Here is a 22,388-nt window from a genome sequence, read left to right as displayed (position 1 = left end):
GCACTGATATTGTGGAATGTGGCCAGCATATTGTGCAGCCAATTTGTGTGACAGGTTCCAGGCTTTGTGGTGTGCGCTGGTATTCCTTTAAAAAGGTGCACCTTTTTGTTAGATGGACTGTGATTTCGATCCCGCTAGGGTGCTGAACATGGGAATAATTTTAAAAAAACAACAAGAAGATGTTATGTAACAGTTGCAGTGCCAGCATCTTTCATTAGGAAACTTCTGATGGAAAGACCGTCGCTTTCCCTTTCTATGGAACTTCTGTCACTTTTTCCCCACAGCTCCAGAACAGTGACTCATTCCAGCAGCAGTATCAGTAAGGTTGCTGTAGGATTTCTTTGTTTTTCAAAATGCATTTTGAAAACAACAATAAGTATGGTAAAAATAAACCCTTGGTTAGGTTGTCTGATTTATGACTTTGGAGATAGTCTGTGAAGTAACATTTTTCTCATGTTTTATCTTAATGTTCAGGTTCTTTTTGCTGCTGCTGTTGTCTTACTACTGAAGTGCCTCACTGGGAAACTATAGGGAGCTATTTGTTCCACTACCATCTGTGAAAAAATTCTGCATTTTTGCTGCTTGTTTTTTTGGTGGAAAGCTGTCCTGTATTTTTTGTACTACTTTTTACATCAGCTTTGAACATGGGAAGGGTTTGTGTATAGCTTCCATGAAGCTGAATGAACTCTTTGGGAGCATTTTGAAGTAGTCAAGGTTTTAACAAATCAGGAGGCTGATTTTACCAGCTGTATAAGTCAGAAATAGTCAAAATTCATTTCAGCTTTACACAGACTTCATAATAAAGAACATTTTTTCTAAGTATTTTAAAGAAAAGCAAATAAGATAGTGGGTATTTATGGAAGTAATGAACTTTTTCTCACTGTCTATGACAAGTCACTTGGATATTAATAAGCCCTAAACATTTCTTCCATCCACTTTGATAGTGTAGTAGTCAAGACAAAAGTAGTACTACATACTCTTCAGTACCTCATCTCGTTTTTAAAAATCCAGAAGGTAGGCCAGTCTTGACTAGATGAACCTGTAAGTACAATGTAAGATAGCTACAAGGCAGATAAGAGTTTTCATCTTATTTCAGTTATATACACTTGTTCTGTAAGTAGCATCCCCATCAATGTAAGAAAATACTCCTTTCCTCTTGGTGACTAAAGCCCCTTTGTAATAAAGCTACTGTATTTCAAATGCGGTGGTAGTAACAGACGCTCAGCACGGTGAAGTGGATTGGAGAGGGGGAAGCAGAATTTCTAAAGTTTTGACTTAGTGACACAACAAAGTAAAAACTAAAAAAAAAAAAAAAATCTCCTAATGAGAAACCACATAAAACTCTGGTAAAGAATTGTTACTGCTTCTCAGTTTTGTACTATATGTTTGTGGAAATTAATCTTTATTATGCCTAACTACTGGTGTAGCAATAGAAATAAATGAACATAACATGCTTCTGGCAAAGTCAAGATTTCCTGTAATGAGTTTTTCTGAGTTTATTTCTCAGATGCAATGGTAAAAAGTCTTCTGTTTTGCTGGAGACAGTCACCTGCAGGATGATGAAATATGGCCCTGTAAGTCTTGAGTAGTATACTTAGTGACATTGCCCTGATCTGGATTTTGGGAGTAGCATCAGTTACTGATCCGAGGTGCTGGAATTCTTGCTCATACACTAAAGCCAAAATCTCTTAGATGAGATGATGTGCCTCACTGTGGTGCTCATCTTATAGCTTTCTGCTTACAGCTTTTGGGTGATCTTTCTGGATCCACTGAAACAAATGAAGCAGGTTTAAATCCCTTTTCTTAGGGCCACATGAATTACAGAATACACAGTAGCCAAGGGTGGTTTTTTTTTAATGCTTTGACTCACATTTTAAAGATAACTTTTTCCTTTTTTTTTCTTCTACCCCTGCCCCCTCTTTTGAGAAAAGAAGGTAATTGAAAGGGATTTTTTCTGCTTTCAAGGTCTCTGTTTCATTGGATTGGAAAGAACCTATTTACAGAAGCCTTAGACAACTCTTCATCAGGTCAAATTTGGAAGGTTCTCTGTAAAGCCATAAATACAAACATCTTCTTTGGCTGCTGTTCTTTGGTATAAGGCTGCACTTCTTGGCTACACATTAGAATTTTTAGTCATGGTTTTACTGAGACAGAAACATCACGTTAGTTTCAGCTTTATTCTTTTGTGCAAATAATATGTTATTCTCTTTATGAGGCACGTTGATTCTCTGCCAAAAAAAAAAAAAAATCTCGCCCAAACCACAGCTTCACCTGGAAGAATGAATTAAAAAAAAAAAACCTGGTTTATTTTTCTTGTCCCTGATATAGCATCTTCATTTTGAGAGAAATTTAAAAGGGATTTGGTTACATCTATATCTACCAATAAGGGTGCTTCAGTCTCAACCTTTGTTCTCTGTGTGCTGAATCATTTGCAACTTGGAAGATGGCCTTTGTCTTCTCAGTGTTTGTCACTGCCTCTGTTGCCTAGTTAAATGCAGTGTTGACCAACCACTAGCTTTCTACGTGGCAGCCAGTTCCCAGTGGCATTCCTCAGACTTATACCAGGGCATAATCCTCTCTTATGCCTTGGATGATGGGATGGAATAAACTCTTAGTGAATTTGAGTGACACCAATTTGGAGGGCACGGTCAGCATGCTGGGCAGCAGAGCTACCTTCCATTCAGAGGAACTTCAGGGCACTGGAGCAGTGCATTGACAGGAGCTCCCTGAAGGCTCAATAAAGAGAAACTGGAAGTCCTGCACCTGGGGCAGAATAGCTGCTGTGCAGCGGAACTCGTTGGGGAACAGCTTTGCCAAAAGTGATTTGGAGCCCTGGACAAGAGGTTGAACACAACGATGTATCCTTATGGCAGTGAAGTCATAAAGAGCTGGTTTGCTTCATCCTGGAGAGGAGAAGACTAACGGAGGGTGGGGATATGGAATTGCTATCTTGAGCAGAGAGGAAGGAACCAGATGAGAGGCACCACTTTTAAGTTGCAGCAAGAGAAATTTGGATGAAGTGATAGGAAAAAAATGTTCAATGTGAAGGTGGTAAAGCACCAGAACAGGGGCCTGGAGAGGCTGTGGAATCTCTATCCTTGGCAGTATTTGGAACGGGGCTGGACACAGGCCCTCAGTAAGCTGATCTAACTTTGAAGTCAGCTCTGCTGTGAGCGGGAAGTTGGACTAGAGACCTCCAGAGGTCCCTTCCAGCAGGAATTACTCCATGATGTTGTGCTCTTTCTCTCACTAATCATTTTTCTTCTGAGTACCATCCAAATACTGCTGAGTTACTTTCCAAATGTCCTCTTCCTGTCTCTAGAAATAGCTGTGCATTTTTATAGAAACACGGTTCGAGATGCAGATATATTTTTATAAATATGTACCTAACTAGTAGTACCTTCATGTATTTCTGCTGAAAAAAAATTTGGATACAATACAAGCACAGAAATGTCAGGTTCTGCATAAAGTATTATGTAAGTTAATGAAATGCATGGGTGTGAAGGGTTTTCCCTCTAAATCACAGCTGAAAACATTTCCTCTAGTGATCTCACTTCTGGCTTAAGGCTTTCTTCTGCAATTTAATTTCCCTCAAGTTTGTGTGATCCCATTTGTGCATCTTGAGGCCTTTAGTTTTGGGACTGATGCTTTAAACATCAGAAACTTGCTGCTTTCAGAGGCAGGACAGATGTTTTCTGATCCAGTGTGGCAATGGCTGTGAGTACAGCTGCTGTATTTTATTTCTTGTGTGCACATATGTGCTGGTTTCATCTGGGCTAGAGTTAATTTTCTTTTCAGCAGCTGGTACAATGCTGGTTTTGGATTTAGTATGAGAGTAATGTTGATAACACTGGTGGTTTTAGTTGTTGCTAGGTAACGTTTATATTAAGTCAAGGACTTTCTGGTTTCTTGGGCCCTGCCAGTGAGAAGGCTGGAGGGCCACAGGAAATTGTGAGGGGACACAGCCAGGACAGGTGACCCGAACCAGCCAAAGGGGTACTCCATACCATGGGATGTCATGCTCGGTATATAAACTGGGGGAGTTGGCTGGGGGCTGCCGATTGCTGCTGGGGGACTGGCTGGGCATCTGTCAGTGGGTGATGAGCAGCTGTAACGTGCATCACTTACTGTTGTTGGTCTTTTTTCCTTTTGGATTTTACTTCTCTTTCCCCCTCTCTCCTTTTCATTACAATTGTCGTTATTATTATATTTCATTCTGCTTCAGTTATTAAATTGTTCTTATCTCAACCCATGGGTTTTACCTTTTTCCTGATTCTCCTCCCAATCCTACCAGGGGATGGAGGAGTGAGTGAGTGGCTGCCTGGTGCTTAGTTGCCAGTTGGGGTTAAACCATGACAACATAGAATCTGGCAGGTTTTAATCATATGCTTTTTAGAGATTGATTAATCAAGTTCAGGAACTTCAAAAATACATTCCATCAATTATTTAAAAAAAAATGTACTCGTGTGCTTTCCACTTTCGAATTTTAAGTATGTATTTTCTCCAGCTGAAATTTACTCTGTTCTCTCAGTGAAATTCTGCTGGCTGGCTGTTCTGGCATTATCATAAATCTTTGGTCATCTAGGACATTAGGGCTCAATTTGATTTTACATTTGACAGAGCAGACGTCTCTATTTCTAGATCAAACACTCATACTCTATCACCATGGTTAAAATGGATTTTTCTTTATAGTAGAGGTATGAGAGGTAGAGGTATGAGCCAGACAGTTAAACAGTTGAGGATTCCATTCAGCCGTATCTTTTATGGTCCAGTTAGTCTCCATTAAATGAAGACTGTAAAGTGTGTGAAATAAATGCATTGTTTATTTCAATTCAAATTCAAAGCAGGAATACTTTATTTGATTACTGATAAAAATTATAGAGAAGATACTTGTTTTATGGGTACTTTTGTTCCCTTCTTTAGTGACTTTATGTCACACTTCTACCTTTTGTCCATATAATCAATAACACTGCATTAAATTCTTAGCTCTGGCTTTGGAGTAGAGCATTGCTTTTGGTGCTGCTGTTACTTCTGCAAAGGCAACGGATCTTCCAGAGCATTGTTCCAAGTTGGACACCATTGTTCCTTAGTTCTGCAGTTACTGGGAAGTTTAGGCTGATCACTTATTTTGCAAGCAAATACATTTTTCTGTTTTCTCCATTTCTTCCTTCAACATCCACGAAGAATAATTTCTTAATAATTTGTGAATTCTTTTAAAGCACTGCAGATCTGTTTGTTCAGGTCAAGGGTTTGTCAACATTTTAAAATGAGAGGTGTTTCTGTTCATAGGAGTTTGTAATTCACGCTTAATAACAGAGTTCAGGAAAGTATGTTAAGTTGTGAGGGATTTGTTAAATAAAGCATTGTAAATCTGAATATGAATAAATGTTCAAGTGCTAGTTTGATAAATAGTAAAGGACAGAAAAATAATCCATAAAGGAATAGTGGTTGATTTTATATTCACTGTGAAGAGTGCTTTCTGTCTATAAAAAGCTGGGCAGCTTGCAGTTGTCACTGAAGCAGGTAGCATATGTGGAATTACTGACACGTGTTTTTTTTACTGTCTCTCTCTGCCCTTTTTTGTTTTATGTAGTCCACAGGAGAAGCACCCACAACCCCAAAGCATACAAAGGAAAACAGAGAGAGTTTCTTCCCAGTGACGCCAGCCGCAATGCATCCTACTCCAGTGAATCCAGACACTGTGACTTCTGAAAATCTCCTGAGACTGAATGATCTGCATTCCAAATCCAAACCAGCCTCCTCTTCTTCATCATCCTCCTCCTCAGCATCTTCAGTACCTACATCCCAGGAGTCACACAGGGACACTGAGCACCTCCGGAGTCAAAATGCAGAGACTGCTCCCAGCATGAGTGATCTTGCACGTGGTAAGTCACAGGGAGGCAGAATGGTTTGGTCCTCTCTGATCAGTTTGCCAAGGCCACATGGTGAGTCAGTGTCCGAGTTCTGATTCTGTCCCATTTTCTGATCACTAGACCACATTCAAAAGGCTACACAGAGATTTTTGTCTTGGTCCTCAATTGGACACATCTATGTAATTAATATTTATTTAATTACTAGGATAGATTAAAAGAATGACCGCTGTCTGTGTGACTTGCATGTGAAATCATGGAACAGCAGCCTAAAAGTAGTCATATGTTTTAAACAGAGAATTTGAGTGTCTAGTGCATTAAACCCCCTGACATTTGTTTTATTTTCTTAAAAGAGGTGAGGATCTAGTTCTTTAAAATACCTGAAATCTTTAAAAAGAGTTCAAAGTGATTGCCATTGAAATAAACTGGTGGACAGCCTGCGTCTGACTCACAAGTGCCTGATTAACATAATTAGATGCATAGCTATTACTGCCCTGTATATGTCTGTGGAGATCTATAACACTGTGAAAATTCCAAGCTTCCACATGGTTCATAAAGTCAGTGTATCATCACTATTATTTTTCACATTGGAGAAAATAAGTATCTGGCAGGACTGGAATGTTGGGAACATATTGTTTATAGTCCTAGTATGGTGGTTTATAGAGTATACAGTATACTATATGGAGTATAGAAAAGGATTGAAGTTACAGAACAAATGTTATTTATTCTATAGCAGGGTCCCGTGATGTGATTAGGACTGTTACGTACCTGGTCCTGTACACTTTGTCTAGATGAGGAAAGAATTAAATGAGAATGTTGTCTTTTTATTTACTGCTGTCATGATGGGCTGGCTTGTTAACAGTATCAAAATCACTGTGCAGGGCAGTACTGATCCACTTTGGGGAATAAAGTAAGATTAGACCTAATTTCAGACTTGCCTTGGGTACCTGAAAGGGATGGTTGTACTCATTTGTGGGACACTGTGTGTGTTAAGGTGACAGAGCACCTGCCATAGCCTGTACTTTCTTGCAACCTTAGCAGGAACACTGTCTGAAAAAGCATCTGCTGCTGCTTGTGCTCACTCCATCTGTTCCCAAGCTTGGGCCCTAACACTACTCACAAAATGCCATAGACAAATTCATAGGAGCCCAGATAAATTTATGAATGAACCATATACAAAACAGGTATTGTGGAAAGGGACAGATTGAGGATACAGGGGAAATAGTGACTGTGAGATCACCAGATCTGTGAGACTTAATGGTGCATAATGTTAATTAGTAATGAATAGACTGATCTGGTATGGATGTTTTGTCTGGTATTGCAACTTTCTGAAATTTGTATCTGTATACTTCTGTTATTTTATTTCTATCCATATGTAATCAGCCTTGGCATCTGAATGCACATAATCTGAATTAGTCAGCAATGAAGAGCAAATTAGGGAGAAATCAGTTTTCCCAATTTGCTAATCTCTGAGTACAGGGCAAAATTGAAATTTAACATCCCATATTAGCAGTTCCATTATAATCATCTAATTTTCCTTTTTCACAAATCCAGGGAGAGGTTGTCTTGGGAGGGGAAGAAAGGAGAGGGGAGTGATAAGGAAGGGATGACTTAGTCAATGTGTAAACCATATTTATTACTGTCCTTGTGAAGCTAAAGAATAGATTTCTGTGGTGTCATAAAATATCTTGGCAGGCCTGTTCAACGGGGAGTAATTCTAGTTTGTGCCTAGACAACAGGGGAGAAAAAAAATGAATCCTCTGTGAGGTTGCTGTATGCTAACTAAGGAGACTGGTAGGAATGACAGTGCAGATAAGAACTCAGTCATTCTTTTAGTTTTCAAACAAAACTCACAAGCATTTCTGATGTGCTTTCCTTGCTGCAATTTTCCAGGCCACATTGCAGTGATTGGAACATTTATTTTAATCTTTTGACTTCCTAGGCTTTGTTAGGGTTGTAAAGTTGCATGCTTTCTATACATCATCTTGGTTGAGGGAGATGGAAGGTTTAGCTGCCAGAATTACACCCCTGAAACTATGTCTGAAGATCAAGAGGCTCTCTCTGCAGAGCTCTCATTCCTGTGCTGAATGCATGTGTTGTATCTGGCTTTCTGGCTCTCAGATCTACCTGACAAGTCATTTATTTAGCTGAGAGAGACACCACTTACTGCTGTGTCCTTTCTTTTTCTTTTCTTTTTAATTCTTCTACCTCTGCATCCACCTCCTCTAAAAAGAATTATTCATAATTCTGTTACAACCCTTTTTCATCTGCTTTCCATTAGCTCTGTTCTGTAAAGACTCTTCCCATTTTTAGAGTATTCTGTTTTCTTCTTTTTTGTCACCTCCTTCTGTATCTGTTTGTTCATGTGAAAGTATTCAACATGAGAGAGTATTAGCTGCTATAATTTTCTCTGACTTACCCCAGAAAAAATAATGGCTTTCCAAACAATGTTGGTGCTATGCCACTCATTTCTTATGTAAATATTTTAGTAATATTTTGTCTAGTACGTGACTAACTGGTACAGAATACAGCATGATGAAGTCCAGCAGCAAAGTGATGGTAGTGGTAGTTTCAGCATTACAGCTTCCTACATTTAGGCATAAAAGTACATTGGACTATTAGCCTTTGTGGCTCAGCCTGAGATTTCCTCTGGGGAAACTAAAATAGGACAATTAAGGTAAACCCTCTCCAGCCTGTCACACTGTTCCAGTATTATACTGTTCTGAATTGCTGAAAAGTCTTGACATTTTCTTCTTCTTCACTGTCCTTATTTTAATGTTGATTCTCATAAGGTATGAAGAGGAAAATATTCACATCTGAGTTTTGATACCAAGAGAAAGTTTTTATACTTGGAATTATTTAAAGTTGTGTTCTTCTTAAAGCCAGCTATTTACAAAATCAGAATATAAAATCAGAGTAGATGATTAACACTCCCCCCTCCCATTTAAATTTTTGTCCATTTAAGGCTTAAGTATTTCTGTATAAAAACAAGGTTACGATACAGCTGTCCAAACTTAGAAATTCAGAGCTAGGGAAGACAATTCTTTCTGTATTGTGCAGGAAAGTTGCACTCCATAAGCCCTGTGAATATCCTGCTATAATTTTAGGTGTTTGTTATCTAGGTACAACAGGGCAAGAAGGTGTAAGTGTATTTCAATCTGTAGAACTTTTAGACTTTCAGAAGCACAAGAAATAAATGCAAGTGAGGACAGTAGCATGGAAAGGTAAGCAGCACTACTGTAATAGTGAGCCATGAAGTTAAATTGTTAAGTGTGTGTAGGCAGCAGCAGACTCCCTAAAAGACACATGTTCAAAATAAAGAGGGTTTTTTGAAGTGGTGGGTCTTAAAAAATCAGTAATGCTGTTGTAGTATGGCATTTTGTCCTGTAGGCTAACAGGACATCGGAGTCCTACAAGTACTTCTAGGTATAAAGAGCATCTTTTCCCAGAAGTCTGCAGCTTAGTTTATTTTTAACAACTGATACACGACCTTAGGTTGATACTGAGTTTTCAGAAGACTGATGCAATTTATGTCAGGGAGTGGGAAATACTGCAAAGAATGTCAGCTCTGTAATTTCGCATTGAGAGCATGTGTCTTCAAAGTAAAAGAGTGCATGGCACAAGGATTCACCTTGATTCCACAGTTTCTAGATTTCCAGACATCAGTGGATAGACATAATCCCTGTTTCTATCTGAGTGAAATAATGGAGATTGTAGTTTTTCATCTTTAGTTGAGTTTAGCCACGTGCTGATCTCAGGATCTTCTGAGTTTGCTTGTCATAAATTTCTAAAGACAAGATACAGATTTTAAGAACCTGTAATTCAGTGTACTGAAAACTTTCTGCCTACACAAAAAGCCCACGGTATTTGGCCCTCTTGGCCATGCTTTATTTTAGCTATGCATTTCAATTCAAATGTTCAGGTACTTTTCAAATGACTGGAAGTAGTAATATTCAACCCTCTTAACAGCAGTCAGCGTCTCACCTTGGTTTTTCTGCCGAATTAAAAATTGTGCTTTAGAGCACAGGGGGGTTCTCAACAGATGGCTTAAAAAAAGCTGAAATACATAAAAGGTTAGGCTGGCCAAGGACCTGTGGCCTCACATCAGCCTTCTTCATATTGCAGTTACCAGACATTAGGGTTCTCTCTTAAATGCACATGTTCTTCTGCTCTGTTTTCTTGCGTCACTTGTATGCAACTTACTTTCAGTACTCTCTCCTTCATTTCCCATGTTGACTTACTCTGGGTTTTGGCAGCTGTCTTCCTGATTTTCCAAGGCTGAATTCCTCCAAGGCTTTAGAAGCTCCTCTTTAAATACTTCTCACCCCATGTCTTTTGTACCATCCTAGTGTAGAAGCTCCTATCCACCTGTTAGTGACTGCGAAGTCACTGATGGAAATCACTGGCTGCCGTCAGCTAGCTCTGTGTTTGCTCTCTCTGATCTCTTGCTGCTTCAGCCTCCTTGGCATTGGTATTCTCACTTCCCCTTGTCTGATCCTTGCTCTTCATGAAGCTTTTTATTTTTCACAATGGGTGCACTCTGAAAACAACTTCACTGCTGAATGTCAGTAGGGGGTTTCCTGTTTGTGAGTGACTTCTTAATTCCTTTCTGCCTAGTGCTCAGACAGTATCAGTCAGTCATGTTTTTTCCTTCTCCCTTTGGAAGGACACCGATTTGCTTTTCTATCGCAACAAATTCATTCCAGAATGGTTTTTCAGTGCACTTAATGTCTATTTCTGATCTTTACCCTTCAGATTTCTTAAGTTTTATTTATTCAGTCCAACGCCGTGCAGGAAATCCTTTGACATTAAAACTGTTGTTGTTTTTTGTACCCATCTTAGCTCAGTAAGAACAAATAGAACAGGAGCAGCAGCTTCCCACCGGTGAGGTGGTGGTACATAGGCAGGGGTTTAGTGCAGTCTGGGCCGGTTTGTGGTCCAAGAGGCTCTCTAGCCCCATGCACCCTTAGATCCCCCTGAAAATCCTGGGGAGTCATTGACATGTGGGTCTTTTACACTAATGGAACATATTTTCTGGAGATCTTTTGTAGAAGAAGTTGTAATGATGCTACATTGTTAACAGTATGTTTCAGTTTCACTGATTTTAGATTATTGCCAGCAGCATAAAATTTACATATATTCCCGAATGAATGAAGACTGAAGAGAGATGTAGTTGTAACCCTACTGCAGAGGTATTACATTACTTACAAAGTTCTTAGAAAATTGTAGGGTGTTATTATATTCTTTTAAGAGATTTTTCTAACAGCTGCTTTTGCTAATTTGCATTGTGCTTAGCTGGCAGTCAGGCCAAAGGAGGATGAAATACTGACTGAGAAGGAAAACTCTTAACAGCTTTCATTAAATAACTAGTACATAAAATGCAGAAGCGGTAGACTACAAATGAGTGAGTGCTTCTATCCACAGATGCTACTTTGTGATGCTCTCCAAATGATGTGTGCTTGCTGAGTCAGATATTAAAACACAAGTATCAATTATCTGTATTATTATAATGCCATTTGAAAGTTCATGTAGTTGAATACCAACTGTTGTCTTTTCGATTTAGGCCCATGCTTTTTTTTGTATTGAAGTTTTATTTTGCTTTAAAAATAGAGAGAAAGTTAGTATTGAACTTCAGGGCTTTTCTTTACCAACATGTATGCCAGCTTTCTGCACCTCTAGGAAACTTGGTAGTGGCAGGAGATGTTTTTGGACATGATAATTCCACTATCTCTGCTGTTAGACTGGCCCCAGCGTGGCTGTTATGGTGACCTGGTAGCTTGGGAATTAGTATGGGCCAGAGGCTATTTCCAGGAAGCACTTTGAGATCAGCCACCTGGTTTGTCTTTTCACATTAATGTTGTTCTGTGACAGCTGACCTCAGGCGTTAGGAAGCATATTTGGGTATGTCTCATATAATTTTACAGTAGAGTCTCTGTTCAGGACCCTAGCAATAAATATAGCAGTATGCCATGCTATTACAGTGTGAACTACTGTTCACCAGACTGCTTGAATTTCTTTCATTTCAAGGGGCAATAGAATTTGTGTTCTGCAGCTTTTCGCCTCCAAAATTACTCTGTTGCTTAATTTTTAACACATGGCTTTATATGTCAGCTTTGAATGTAATTTCCAGAATTTGGCATTTCAAGTCAAATATTATTTTTATAGCTATGACTTTGGTAGTGTTTTTTTAGAAATAAATTTCATGGCAGGATATTTGAAATTAATTTAGTGAAAGAAAACGTGTAAGGAAAGGCTACCAAGTATACCTACCACATCCTGTGATGAACTAAGTGATCTCACTGCCTGCTGTGGTGTAGTACCTCATGGCAGATACAGTTTGAGGGCTGATGCTGTCATTATTTCGGTAGGTTAGCATCCTTAAAAAAACTCTGTTCAGCTGAACCAGCCTTGTGTTCCAGTGCAGTCTTTCCATTGACTTAGTAGCACAGCATATGAGGAAACTCTGAGCTCCTTCAAATTCAAGCTTTCCATGGCTTTTCCAACTGCTGTATGGGGAAAAAAGTTGTATTAATTCCCAGCACACTGGAGGGTGAGGCAGATGGAATACGAAAAAGTAACTCTTTTCACATCAGCACTATTCTTTGGAAGGGTAGGAGGTTTACTGCACTGTGTCAGGGACCAAAGGATCAGACCTGTTTCCATCACCGTGGCAAAAAAAATAGTAATACCTATTTTGTATGGTAAATGAGTAACAGTCAGTTCTGTGAACAATTGCATGTGCTGTGGGTGGCCGTTAAAATACAAAGGAAACCAGTTGTTACTGGGACTAGTAAAGTAAGTATTTCTTAGTGTCTGTGGCACACAGAATTCCGTTGTACTCTTTTGAAGTGGTTGGAAGGCAAGGTAGTACAGATTTGCTAAATCATAGTAATGTATTTTCAGGCTTTTTGTCTTGACACATGGAACTACTGGGAAAGGTGTTTTGCAGAGGGATGAAGGCAAGTGGTGCAAGTGCTCTATTTAAGCACTTGCAAGCTGTTGTCTGTTCATTTCTCCAAGCATTTGCTTTTGAAATCACGTTAGTATTCTGTCCTGGAGTTCAAATCTCAGCTCCTTCCTTTTTCTTATAATGAAATTATGTTTTCTGTATGCACTGTAAGTTGCTAGTATCCTTTAATATATCTGCTGCAATACTTCAAACTGCTTCCGTCAGAAACTGGAAAACATTTCTTTCCAGGTGCTAGTCACATTTTCTGGGCTTGTCTTTCAGTTGTCATGTAATAGGCTTAGTGCATGACTAAAGGATTTTTTTAAAATTCCACATAAAATGTTTTATAACACTGTAATGTTAATGTCTCTTACACCTGACAGCATGATGAAATCAAATGATTAAGTGTACAGTGCAGAGAGACCAGGGCAGCTGTTTACTGGTTACAGTACTACTGCTTTTAAACTTTCTCCACATTTGCAGATTGCCAAGTGAATATTTTTGGTGGTGTTATTTTTCATTTTATACACATCAGAATAGCAAAGTAAATTGTCTCCATATAAAAACAGTTGCCAGAGTTGTATAAGCTATATGTTTATAGTGTGTGGATATATGTATATAGTGTATTCTCCGTATAAAGAGAGACAGAGAGAGAGAACATTAACTGTGATGAAGTCATGAACCCAGGCGCCCGCTATAGGCATCTGCAAACACTGGTTACCCTGGTAACAAGTGGAAAGAGGTTGGAGAGGAAAGCTGGAGTAGGTTGTTGCATTGAATTGTTTTCAGCTTGTTTCTTCCTCACTAAAGCAGGGAGATGTTGAAAGGTATGATGTCCCTCTTTCTATGTGTATACTATTTTATATGTATTTAGACAGTTGTTGGGAAAGGGAAGGCTAAAAAAAAAATACTTGTAATTCAGCTCTGTTGGAGATGAACTTTTCAGTGTAAGTAATAATATGCATTGCAAATCTCTGGATTTTTTTCTATGTTCTTCATTTTTGTGTGTTGTGTTGTAAGGTGAGAGTGCTAAATGGATCTCCAGAGTACAGTACCTGTCCCATCTTCAGCCTGGAGACAAGTGACTGTTGCATATTATGCCTTCAGAAATTGATTTTCTTTTAAACTGGGTTTGCAGAGCTAAGGTTTGAAAAGCTGCCAGTACAGTACAAGTACTGGGTATTACCAAAAGATTTGTTAACTGATACTAAATCTGAGCTTCTGAACACCTTCAGAATGTGCTGTACTTACATTGTTGTGCTCTTGCACTTGTGCTGAATATTGTGGCTCATGAGTTAGTGGAGTCTTTACCTCCCTGGGGAAAGTTTTTATTAGAAAAACTAGGACATTATGTTCAGGGCTATATCGGCATCTTCCACAAGACAAATATCAAGATATGCTCCTCAGAAATCTGTTTTGGACAAATAATAGGAGAGCCAACTGTGGTGTGTTTCTTCCTGATTATCCTTTGCTCTTTTGCCCTTTTTGTCTGTAATGAAAAAGGATATAATAAATAACTGTGCACTATATTAAAATATAAATTATTATATATACACCTGAAACAAACAAATCTTATAACTTTGAAGAAATCTAAAAAATATTTGGTCATTAACTTTATTTTTCATGTAGAAATAATGCCGCTCAGGTGAGTGTTACAAAAAATAAAAATTCAAAATTGCACAGTCCTAAGAGAATACAGCATATGACCCAGTCAGGGGATAGAATTCAATCGCTGTGTATTTTAACACCTCTGACAGCAAGGGATTGATTAATAGACAGTGGTTCTTGATTTCTCTTACACTGAAAGATGCAGCCTAATAGCATGTTAACAAGTGGTGTTTCCAGGAGTGCAGTGATACAAATACACACTTGGTGTGCCAGACTCCTGCCCTTCCATTTCCATTCAATTCTACGTGAACGAGGGCTGACACATACTTTTGTTCAAATTAAATGTAAATTTAGTACACTATAAAACTGGCTCTTCAAAACTTAACAAAAATGAATAGGGTATGGAAGATGGAGATACAGATGAGTATCCTGATTGCTCATAAAAGAACGTTGACTGATATCGGTCTTATAGCATCTTCCTAGAAACAGGATGCTCAAAAGAGCTTTTGTCAGTGGGGCATAATTTAGTTAAAATAAAGCACAGCAAATCAGCTTAAGCAATGATATATCTTATAATTAAACAAAGATTATATTCAGCCTAAGAGGTAGAGTTTTGCCATTAAACAGTATTGCAAATTGGAGATCTTATTCTGAATAGTGAACTAATAAGTCCCTAATGTAATTTAGCAGTTGAGTACATACAGAAAAAAGTTCTCAGTTTGCAGTATAGCTGAGGCTGTGGGAGTTGCCATTTATTTGTATATAGTATTGTATCTGTTAAATTAATTACTGTCTTGTGTTCTTGGTTAATAAGAGGATAAGAAAGATTCTGTTAGTACTTACCCTAGATGAGACTCTGATTCTGGAGTGCTGGGGTAAGTTAAAAAGGAGTTGACTTCTTAGCTGTCTTGTAGGATAATCTTCTGAAATCATCATTTTCATCTTGCTTTTCTTCAAATGTTGATGTAATGTTTCATCCTATCTTCTGATCAAGTGTCTTGTAGCCATTTCAGTGTGGGAGTCTTCTGGGTTTAGACTACAGCTTATCGTCAGATGCTGGCAGTGTAATGGGATATGTGTATCTTGGCTTCAGGCCATGTTAGGGCTGATCCTTTGTACAGTCTCTTGTACTTTGTCAGCATGTGGTTGATCATACATGTGTCTGTTATAAAGGGCAGGCAAATACACAAAATGGTCTTTCAGCTATCTTCTGCTTCTGAAACAGGGAAACAATGAATTAAGATTTTCTTAATCAAGATTCCTGTAGTTAAGTACTTCCTTCTCTGTTGTTTTTAAGCTGATTTGGTCTATTAATACAATATATGTATAGAGGCACTATTATTTTCCTACTTCCAGTGCTGTATTTTGAAGTATCCATAGAGAAGTGTTTAAGAGAGTGCTGAGAATGAGATCTACATTCTTCTGCATTAGACCTTTCCATTTTGTGCTCGATAGTGAGTGGAACATCACAGAACAGAAGCTGCCTGTGATTTGTGCTGTAGTGTGTGACCTTTCCTTTTTGGGAGCTATTGGAGAATTCTCTACAAGCAAACTCATTTATCCTAAGGCTTATATTGGCTATCAGCTACAAGTTTAGATGATGGGTTCTTTTCTTTACCAATGACAATTAGTGGATGAAAGAACTTACAGACTGCTTTGGTAAGCCTTTTTTTTGTACAAATTATTCAAGGACCCTAGAAAATCTAATTTGTTTGAAGTGGCATTTTTCAAACTGCATTGATCTGACTTTCTGACTTTTACCAAGCTGTTAAGCTGTAATGTTGGCTTAAGCATTTTCTGCAAGGGAAACTCTCATACAGAAGAATATTACCATGGTGAATTCCAAGTTCTTATCTACATTGATGAAGGTAGAGAAGTGTTTTCAACACTTGAGGGGGTGTGAGTATTTTTCCAATGAGGAAAAGTTGAAACATATATATTCCTTTTTAAGACATCACACTGTCAAAATCCCAAGTTAATTTAGAGCATGGACATAATAAAGAATTTTAGAGCAAGTTAGACGGTGAATATACATTGCATCTGCTGGTCTGTGGTAGCTGCCTGTGCACACTTTAGCCTGTGTAAATAGAAGACCATTCAAAATAGGCTAGACAGCCCTTTGGTTTTGAAGGACATCTTCATTTTTATTGGAGAATAAGAGCTTTTTGTGTGTCCGTAGCCGTGAAAGGCTTACTGCTATTTCAGTCTGCCCTTTCCAGAAGGGGCACTAGTAGCTCTCAGTAGTTCAGTGAAAATTACTCCTGTTATGTACAATATGCAGCTCAGAGTTAAGAAAACTGGTTTAGCACTGCGTTAATTTAAAAGCAGATACAGCTGGTGTACATAAATAAAGAGATTGTACACACGCATACATAGATTCTGAGTTATAAGTGTATCAAGTTCTGGAATAGCAAAAGGTGGGAATTTTAGACTAATGTACTTAATAAGGTACAGTGCACATAGCAGTGAAAAGTGGGCATTTAGTATAACTTTATATTGGTTGCATTAAAAACAGATTTGACCCTGTGACTGGATATGCACAGTAATTAATCTTACTTACCAGTAAGCTGTGTTCAGTGTAGCATGTACCTGTGGTTGCAGAGCGCGAGCCATCGATCCCAGCTGGCTCATCATTAAGGGTGATGGATTATGCTCTGCATGTGTGGCGTTTCAACCCTTACATCTCCAAAGGAAAATGGTCAAGTTGTGTGTGTTTTTCTTGCAGATGTGCAGAGATAACAAAATGTCATACACAACATTTTTTTCTTTTGCTTTTTAAATGACATTCACTTTTTCTAAGAGTTTGAATTGATGGCACCAAATATGAAAAAATTGGTATTGCCATCTTAGCTTGCCAATATTTAATTTCACTCAGTCATGTTACAGTTTAGAAATAGAACAAGGGTTAAAAAACCAATTCTACCAGTTGGTTAGACAGCAAAAGGATTGAGGCTTAGGAGAGAGATCAGGATGTCTCTTAATCTGTGAATTATATTTCATTACTAAAGAGGAAGAAGAGCTTGAAGTGCCTTTGGAGGGGCTTGGATTTCAGCAACAGGAGTCACGGCTTTGTCAGCAGATGAAAATGGCTACTGTTGCACCATCGCCGGAGCCTGTTTGCTGGCAGGTGGAATCAGTGACCAGCACAAATTCAGGACATGTTTGTACCCAAGGTAGGAGCTTTCTGTGCTTCAAAGAATTCTGAAGATGGGTGGTTAGCTGCAGATCAGTCTGTAAGGACTGACTGATTGGATAGTTGTGATTCATATTCCTCAGTTTCTCTGCCTGCCTCCCAGTCAAGTATTCCAGAGTTTAGAGGCATTTCTGGCAATGTCCCAGCTTTCTGGGAAGGTGTCTTGTCCCTTAATGGTTATTCTTTTTGGTGCATGACTCACATGCTAAATACCATGGCAGCAAAGCAAGAAAACCCACAAACCAACAAACAACCCCAAAGCAACAAACCACCACCCAGTACCATGCTATCATGCTATATAATTTGTTGCATAGTTTGTGCATCCTTTAAAGTAGAATTTTTCTTTTAACTGAAATCTTACACGGGGCAATATGACAACACTTTGGATTACACTATTGGAATATTTAGCAGCAGGAAATTATTTTTCACAAAACCTGACTCAGTCTAACTAAACATAAAAATCAGCATTACAGCAGTTAATGCATTCTATCCCTCCTCTACTCCCTTCTCAAGAGAAGTAGGAGTTGGTGTTTTAATTGAAAAAACATAGAACTTGGTACTTCAGGCAGGCATAATTTAGATATTCATGGTTGGGGTATTTCAGTTTTCCTTATTTGTGAGAGGCAGATTATTATCCTGTGTCTGTTTACTGCAGTATTTCTGGTACTTGACTCTGAAATGATTAGCTGCCCATGGAGATGGGTCACTGACCCTGATGGAAAGCCATGCCTCATCTGTTGTGGCAGTTCTTGTATTCTTCTATACAGTTGAGAACATACAATTCAATTTTACATCCTGTAGTAGTTAGTTCTACTGCTGGTTGTTTTTCCAGATAGCATTAGGATGCTGGCATTTTATTTTGCTATGTTTAAGTGGCCATGTCAGTTCCAGAAAACTGCAAGAGATGGATTTGACAAGTCTTGAATATGAAAAAATTTGTATGAACACCTGTCGTTATTATCAGTCAGAGATAGACTCTGGTGTTTTCATTCATATAGGTTTTAAAAAAAATAGTTTTGACTTCATATGAAGCAGCATTATTAGTAAGAAGTATCTTTTAACAAATTCTCAGTTCTTAGTGTGAAAGCATTGTCTTCTACTGGTTATTGTTGTGTGTGTGTTATTTTGTAATGTGAATAGTGCCTAGGGAAGTGCCTAGGAAGATCCCTCTTCATTTCATTAGAAGAGCCCTGTCTGAGCAAGTCTGCATTGTAAAGACCACAAACTGAGACACTCAGGGAGGATGTGGAAATGATGCTAACTAGTGTGGAGAACAGTGGCATGAGCACACCAAGGAGGTTTTTATGGCAGGATCTGAAGAGAGTAATGAGGAAATTTTGATGGGTGTTACCATAATGGTTTTTTTCAGTTGTTGAGGAGTTGCTATCTCAATAATTAAAAAGGCAACACTATGGGAGAGGAAATAAGACATAAGTAAAGCTGAGTAGCTTTATTTGTTGCATTACAGAATGGAGAGGCAGTTAGAGAATGCAAAGATAAGATGCTCGCACCTGAAACAAGTGGGGAAATGGTGTTTGTAGTAGCCTTCTAACTAGATGTGGATGGGTCAGTGCTGCACTGCCACTTGTCATGCTTGGTCAGATTGAGTTTCTGCTGTCCAGTAAGATTTGTTTATAAATTATTACTGGTTTCTAGTTGTCATTATAGAATCTTGAGGCACTTTCTTCTTCTGTTTCTGAGCCTTAATCAAAGCAAGGCTTAAGGCTTGAAGAAAGGCCTTTTGAGCCAGCCATATGTCTAACAATGAACTGTTCCCTCTTCTTTGACAACTGAAACCCTAGATAGCTTCCTAACGTGTTTTTTCTTACTTCTGTTTAGCCTCCAGTTCCAAGCCTGAACTCAGCTCCAGTTCACAGACTTTGGGAAGTCAGCAGAACAAGACAGATGGCACCCGAGTAAAAACTCGCATTCTGCCCAACATGCCAAAGCTTTTCATACCTTCATCTGTCACCAAATTTCCACCTGAGATCACTGTCACTCCACCCACTCCCACCCTCCTTTCTCCAAAGGGCAGCATTTCAGAAGAGACCAAGCAAAAATTAAAGGTAATAAAAGGGAAACAATAATTTTTTAGATTATTGTTTGTATCTTAACTCTCCCCTCAATAAAATATTTGTATGAAAGGAGCAACAGTTCCTGTTCCCAGTTCATAACCAGAGATAGTATCAGTAGTGGAAGAAGATGCTAGCTATTATCAGCAGGAGTCAGTTTTTAAGGAATGGTGAAATATTGGCCATGGGTGAAATCATAGGTATCCTCATCCTTGTCCCTTTTCTGAGGGGATTAGCAAGAATTACAAAAATGGGTAAGGGAGCTAGTGCAGCCCTCGCAGTTTTGAGGTTAGTGGAAGTTACCAGAATATTAACTGTGGGGAAGCCTACTGGTAAATGTTACGTTGTTTCACATTAGGATGCCATATCTTTGTAGAAGTAAGAGAGCTATTAAATGTGAAGGAGTAGCAACCAGTGGGCTTTTATCCCTGTGATCATGGGTTTATCCTGACTATTTAGCAATATATTCTCTCTCTCTCTTTTTGGGATCAGTCTGCTATTTTGTCTGCTCAGTCTGCAGCGAATGTAAAGAAGGAGAGCCTTTGTCAGCCAGCTTTGGAAATCTTAGAGACCTCAAGCCAGGAGTCCTCACTGGAAAGTGATACTGATGAAGATGATGACTACATGGACATATGAATGAATTCTGGCCATCATCAACACAACCATATAACCATTCTTCTTGTTTCCAGCATCACTGGCAGCTGAAACATCTTCGTTGGCATTACTCTCCATTTAATTGGCATCATTGTGTTCTTCACTTTCATTACCTTTGTTATCACCACTACCACTTGTATTGCCTTCAAAATCTTCGCCATTCTCCCCATCATGGTGCTTGATGGAAGAAATGATTGTTTACCAGGCAGTTAATTAATTTGGACCACGCTGTCACCTTTAACTTCAGTAAACGCAAGGATGTTTTGAGCTGCAGTTCATATCTCTCTCCTGTTCCTGCCTCTTCAAACCAGAGTCTTGGGAGTTACTCCAGTAGGTCTTTTATATAGCATTTTCTTCCTTTTAGTTGTCTTTTTCCATTTTTCCCACTAATTAAGTTTTTCTCCCAGTAATACAACAACGTAATGTCTGTCTAGCCATGCCACGATTAGTCCAACAACTCCTTTTAAGGTGAACCGAGCAGGGGAAATTTGCTGAGCTGGTAGAGGTTTTGACTGCATGAAGAAAGCCTGTGGCTCTGTTGTGGGGCAAGAAGGGTGAGCTTGAGAGTCTGTCAGCTCCTTGGCGCTGCTGGAGGATGCTTTGTTGGAATTTGTCTCAGTTACAGTAGGCAAAGAACAAGCTTTTCCAGGCAGACAGAGAGGTTGCCCTCCTGTTTGTGTTCATTTCACACCAATGTATGAGGTCCAGCAAAAATTACCTATCTGAATGTTGGCTTAAAAAACTGATCTTTCCAGAATTGTCTTACAGTCCTTTCTCTTCTAATGCCTTGGACAAGCATTTTGAATTGGGGGCTAGATGATATTTTTATGGTGGTATTGAAAAAACTTGAAAGATTTCAATACCGTTACAGTAATGTCTGTTTTTTACAGAATGACACGAAAAGGTGTTTTTTACCTATCTGCAGAGGGACTGCTCACAGTTATTTATATGAGAAAATACTGGTAACGAAGATCCTTTTTTTTTCTACTGAATGTTAACTTTGTAAGCTAATGAATGCAAACCATGCAAAAAAATACATGTCACACTATATATACACATACGTGTGCGCCCACACACATATATATATGTGTATGTGCATATATATATATGTATGTATATTAAAAAAGCAAATGCATACAGCTTGCAATGTCAGACTTCTTTGTGTTTGGGGGAGGTGGTTTTCTGTAAAATGCGGAGCTTTGTATAAACTTTTGGTTTTTTTTCTAATAAAGTTGAAATGTACTGTTGTCTCTGTTTGTCTGAGAGGGCAAGGTACCATGGTTATGGAAAAAGTACTACTGCTCCCTTTTATTTCTCAGATAAGAAAGTAGTGGAGGAAGGAAGGTGGGGGGAAGCCTCTTCCTTTTCTGAAGACTGCCAGAGCTCTTCGGATGGGTTTGGTCCTGCGTGACCCAAAACCCGGGTCAGCCAGTGTTGCCAGGATTGCCTGCAGTGGGTTTACTTCCCTATTGAGACATGATCTGAATTGTTTTTCACCTGAGTATTTTTGAATGCTGTTGAACAACATAAGGGGGAAGACAACACGTGGTGAACAGGATCACATAAAATATTTGACTATACAAATTAACATTTAATCCACTATTACAGTCATTGCTCCCATTCACTGTAAGAATGGTAAATAGACCATGGATAAAAAGATGCTCCATCAAACCTTGTATTGCAAGTTTATTCTTATATTTTGGATTGGTTGTTTTGAACAAAATGTGATTCTATAAGCAAATAAGCATGTCCATCTTGAGCGTATTAGCAACTGTTTTGTGTAACTTGTTCACTTATTACAAGTGGTAGGTGAGCTGGGTGCAACTGATGTGGAGAAGATCAGGTAACTAATCTTTTCTTAAAAGCAAGGTGGGTATTTTCAGTAGTAATGTTTTCAGTGTTTGCTTTTTAATTTGTTGTAAGTTATTGGAAATGCAGTGCGTAGCATACTGTATAGTCCATTGACTTGGTAATAGGCTAAGGTTTTAGATAATCAGGCATGATTATTTTTTTTCCCCCCAGAAGATAGCACAGGGAAAAGG

At 38.7% G+C, this 22,388-nt stretch overlaps 1 protein-coding gene across 6 annotated transcripts in view; it reads left to right on the top strand.

Annotated features, from left to right (window-relative positions):
• CABIN1 (calcineurin binding protein 1) overlaps positions 1–21,588 on the top strand; it is a 118,046-nt gene extending 96,458 nt beyond the window's left edge. For 5 of the 6 annotated variants that reach the window (XM_056329455.1, XM_056329426.1, XM_056329435.1 and 2 more), the window contains 4 exons: positions 5,594–5,885; positions 17,436–17,600; positions 19,460–19,686; positions 20,185–21,588. In XM_056329455.1, the coding sequence (XP_056185430.1) occupies positions 5,594–5,885; positions 17,436–17,600; positions 19,460–19,686; positions 20,185–20,328 (828 nt within the window). In that variant the 3' untranslated portion in view covers positions 20,329–21,588. The remainder of the gene's footprint in view (positions 1–5,593; positions 5,886–17,435; positions 17,601–19,459; positions 19,687–20,184) is intronic. The other variant, XM_056329445.1, reaches the window with a different exon arrangement.
• The last annotated feature ends 800 nt before the right edge of the window (positions 21,589–22,388 follow it).

Source organism: Falco biarmicus, chromosome 1 (assembly GCF_023638135.1).
Source record: "Falco biarmicus isolate bFalBia1 chromosome 1, bFalBia1.pri, whole genome shotgun sequence".
NCBI lineage: Eukaryota > Metazoa > Chordata > Aves > Falconiformes > Falconidae > Falco > Falco biarmicus.
The sequence above is the reverse complement of the archived record's forward strand: the minus strand, read 5'-3'. Positions and strand labels throughout refer to the sequence as shown.